Source organism: Sinocyclocheilus anshuiensis, unplaced genomic scaffold (genome assembly GCF_001515605.1).
Source record: "Sinocyclocheilus anshuiensis isolate Anshui unplaced genomic scaffold, SAMN03320099.WGS_v1.1 scaffold964, whole genome shotgun sequence".
Taxonomy (NCBI): domain Eukaryota; kingdom Metazoa; phylum Chordata; class Actinopteri; order Cypriniformes; family Cyprinidae; genus Sinocyclocheilus; species Sinocyclocheilus anshuiensis.
Window position 1 is genome coordinate 513,270 of NW_015552666.1, and position 4,616 is coordinate 517,885.

The window sequence follows — 4,616 nt, forward strand, 5'->3', positions numbered from 1 at the left end:
ATATTTGGGTTGAACTGTTCTGGAACAGTGTTGTAAATACAACTTAACCACTGATTTCTAGTTGTGTCCTCTTTTGGAATGCCAAACAAAGTAGTTTTGCTTTCACAATGAAACACACAGCGTCTCCAAGATATGGCGGCGGTAACAATACTACAGCGAGAATCCAAGTTATGCCTTCTTTCTTTGGGTGAACATTTGGGCGGTGTTATGCAAATCTTCCCACATCGTGACGTAGACATGTGGGGGCGTGTTAGAACGAGCCGTTTTAGGTAGGCGTGGCTGACTGAACTTTTATAAAGAATATCTCTTTGGATTTGAGACTTTAGTCTTTGCAACTTTACAGATCTTCTTTATGCACCAAGAGCTTGTAACACTCCAAAGAGAAAGGAAAAATTGAAATCGCATCATATGACCCCTTTAATAGTTTTAGCTAATGATAATATTGAGGGACTGGAAAAGTCTCCAGAGGAGCAGAAGAGACTGGACTGGACCGACGGATCGAGCAGTGGAAGAGAGAGATGGATCGAGAGCTGAGCAGTCTGAGAGGTCAGATCAACCGAGCCGCGACTCTAGGAAACCAGGAAGAAAGGTCTGTAATGATTCTTTAGTGACATATTTATAAGCAGTATTTATATTGTGCACGCCAACATTGTTCAGTCTCAACAACAAGGGAACTGACCAAATTAAAAGAGGCCTATAACACTCCAAAGAGAAAGGAAAACTTGAAATCGCATCATATGACCCCTTTAAAAAAAAAAAAGGTTCTCAACCAGGGGGCTGGGGCCTCAGCAAACGTACAAGGCAGCCTCAAAACTTTAATGTTGTTTGTACAACCACTCAGAACACCTTAGCAACCACCTAGCAATTCCCTAACAAACATCCAGAACACCTTATTAGCTGCCAAGCAACAAATCTGAAAACATTAACACAGTGCTCCCTTAGCAACCACCTAGCTAGGCCTACTAACTTCAAATCTCCATTCAAATTTACTATATATTTAATCTCAAAACAATCTTTTAAAATCTTCCATGCATTTAAAGTTTCTTTGCTGTTTATAGTGAATAGTCATTTCTCCAGGCTGACATCCACTTTTTTATGCTGTCATTGTGCTAAGTGACAGTTCAGATGATTGAGTGATTAACAAAGTGGGGCACAGATAGAAAGAGAGCACAAGAAAGAAAGAACATAAATCATGATCATCTGGAAAAGTCATGGGGCCAGGGCCGGATTTACGCATAGGCATTCTACACTCTTAAAAATAAAGGTGCTTCACGATGCCATAGAAGAACCTTTTTGTCTATGTAAGCTACGGAAATCACGCTTTCTTTCTCCCATTCTCTCTCACAGACGCACACACACGCACTCGCGCGGAGACGCGACCAAAAACTTGTCAGCGCTGCCCCGCGAATGTATCAATAAAATAGTTGTGCAGCTGAAAAGCTACATGACATTTCTCAGTAGCGAGGTTCTTGAAGCAGTTTAACTTAAAGATTCGCTATTAGTAGACGCTGCGGCTGAACACTGCTGAGAGACGCACAGACGCAAGTATTTACACGCGCTTAATCTCTCTCTCTCTCTCGCTCTCTAAGAGCGTTAGACTGCATTAATAACTGCATTAGCCTACATATCAATGGCTCAAGCCTCTTTTATTAGCTCTAAAATGATGTTTTGGAATTTGCAATGGAAGGTTTATGAGGTGCGTAAAAAAATAAGAACTATAGTTCAACACACACAAGATTTCAGGACGGAAACATGACAAATGTCTTGAAATAAATCATCTTAACAATGTCTTGATGTGTGGTTGTGACTCCAGGCCTTTAAAATTATTAGAGAGATAATGCACTCCTGAAGTGTTTATGTGGCCACGATGCTGCACCTATTAATGGAATGTTCTTTCTCAGTTCTCAAACAAATGAAGAACTACATCCGATTTTCATTGATTGAACGCAAGCGCTTATTGCGATAGAAAACACTGTAATGGTTTCCTTCCACTGATTAAGAATTATTTTTGTTTGCTTGGGTGGTAGGTAATGTTAGGCCTATTATATTAATAGGCAAGGGGGGCCCAAAAATTTGTTTTGCCTATGTCACGAAAAGAGGTAAATCCGGCCCTGCATGTGGCCTTCAAATATTGTTGTGGACAATGGGGGGCCTTGGGAGTCAAAATGCTGTAAAAGGATTCTCACAGGTTATACAGATATCTGCATAATTCTAAAAGAGAGAGCGAGAGAGAGAGAGAGAGAGAGAGAGACTCCTGCAGAAGAGACTTGGCACATCTAGGACAGGAACTGGAAACAAAACCTGAATCTGTTAGCTTCATTTTGGTGCAAGTCCACATCTGACACAATGGTATCCTTTAAGGTACTATGTTAAAGGGGTCAGTACATAAAAATGGTAATCATTCAGAACCATAGTTTATGAAAGTACCATGGTATTACCAACAAATAGCATCACTGTATCATGATGGTGCTTTATATAGGTAAAAATGAAGGCTTTTTATGTTAAAGCTGACCTTCCTCATCATGTTAAAACATTCATTCCAATGACCAAGCCACTTAAAAGGATCGTTTTGTCTCTTTACACATCAATGTATCGTCACGAGCCACAGGGTTTAATTTGGTTTTGTTTGTGTATGTTTTATGACTCTCAAATCCGTGATTCCCGTCCACTTACATTATAGGACTGACAGACTGCAACGGTTTGAGTTAAAAATCTCTGTTTTTGTTCTACTGAAGAAACAAAGTCACCTACTTAAATTTTTGGGTGAACTAACCCTTTAACATTCAACAAATGACCACTGCCGTCATTCATACAGGCATGATACCAGAATCTAAGCACATCTTTAACAGCAGTATGTGCCTGATAAATGTATAATATATACCTGTATTTAAATATCTGTCAGAGCTAGAAATTAAACCATGTACAAAGTACATTAGGACTAGCATTTGTTAACTGGAAAAACAGTCATACAGCTTGCTTTGTTAAGACTAAAATATTATCAACATTGCTTTATATGAAAACAATTTAATACATTTGATATTAGAATGAGGTTTTAGTCATTTTAATGCTTGTTTTTTTATCAATAAAACTGATTAAACGTTAATGTTTTTCTTTTATAATTGTACCCAGTATTATTACTCTAGGATCTCATTCAGTTTCAGTGGATCGATACTTCATTTGCTAACGACCTGACAATCTGTTTCAATTCTGCAGTTAGTCTCATCTTGTAATACTATTTAACAATTAACTATTTAGCAATATTTAGACTTTATTGAAATATTTTAAAATCGTAATGTTCCCTAACTTTTGATATATAATATATATATATATACAGTGGGTACGGAAAGTATTCAGACCCCCTTCAATTTTTCACTCTTTGTTAGTACAAAGTACATTAGGACTAGCATTTGTTAACTGGAAAAACAGTCATACAGCTTGCTTTGTTAAGACTAAAATATTATCAACATTGCTTTATATGAAAACAATTTAATACATTTGATATTAGAATGAGGTTTTAGTCATTTTAATGCTTGTTTTTTTATCAATAAAACTGATTAAACGTTAATGTTTTTCTTTTACAATTGTACCCAGTATTATTACTCTAGGATCTCATTCAGTTTCAGTGGATCGATACTTCATTTGCTAACGACCTGACAATCTGTTTCAATTCTGCAGTTAGTCTCATCTCATCTGGTTAGCGCGCAAGGACACAGGTGCCATCATACTGCAAGTACATTCTAGTGCTTACCAATTCGATAAACAGTCACTTTGTGTTCTAAACAAACACGGTTGTTCAAAATATGAAAGTGTTACATTATAAACGAAAAGTTAACACAGTAACGACGACGTGTTTAGGGGGAGGGTTAAGTGGGTTGTGCCGATTCAGCATCACAGGCCTGAGCTCACCATGCCGCCTTGGTCCTCGCCGGTTTTCTCCTCTTGATCACGGGCGACTGATCCCGGCTCGACCTCCTTCTGTTGCGCTTGGCTGCTAATCTCCGAAGTCATCGGCCGCCTTTGGCTCTGCCCCGGCCGGCCACTCTCGACCCCGATCCGCGATCAAGCCCCGTGCGCCTCCTCGCCCGATCCGCCACTACGCACCTCCTCTCGCCGGCTGAATGCAACAAGCACTTGCTCTAGCTAGTTACGGTCGGTTTGTCTTACCGTTTCAGAAACTAAACGAAGGACGGAAGAAAAAGGAAGACTCGCTAACACTAACGCTTGCGAATCTATCTCCAGTACGGGTCTACTTCATACTCTAATAAGCCTTAATGGGGATCAGCGAGCGTTTTTGACAGACGGCAGAAATTCACACTCCGCCACCGTCCTGACAGACAATGCGACCACCCCCTCCATCGCGGTCGCTCTTCCCGAGATGGTCCTCACTGCAGAACACAAGATCCAGGGGGCGAGGTTGGATCCAGATCCAACTCCTCCCACCTTACATATACCTAAACCTACCCGTCTCCACCCCCTGATCCCTAAACCCACCCATCTCCACCCCCTGGATCTTTGTTCTGCAGTGAGGGGCTACTGCTCTTCCCTGACAACAGAGCGCAACACGCGCTGCGCCGCATAGCGACAGACTCTGAGCGAAAGTGCAGCCGGGCAACGGC

The 4,616-nt window shown here is 40.7% G+C and overlaps 1 protein-coding gene across 3 annotated transcripts in view; it reads right to left on the reverse strand.

The window, feature by feature from the left end:
- Window positions 1-4,353, reverse strand: part of LOC107667382 (la-related protein 4-like) — a 21,233-nt gene extending 16,880 nt beyond the window's left edge. For all 3 annotated transcript variants that reach the window (XM_016459041.1, XM_016459040.1, XM_016459039.1), the window contains exon 1: window positions 3,907-4,353. In XM_016459041.1, coding sequence (XP_016314527.1) covers window positions 3,907-4,008 — 102 coding nt within the window. In that variant the 5' untranslated portion in view covers window positions 4,009-4,353. The remainder of the gene's footprint in view (window positions 1-3,906) is intronic.
- Window positions 4,354-4,616: the final 263 nt, after the last annotated feature.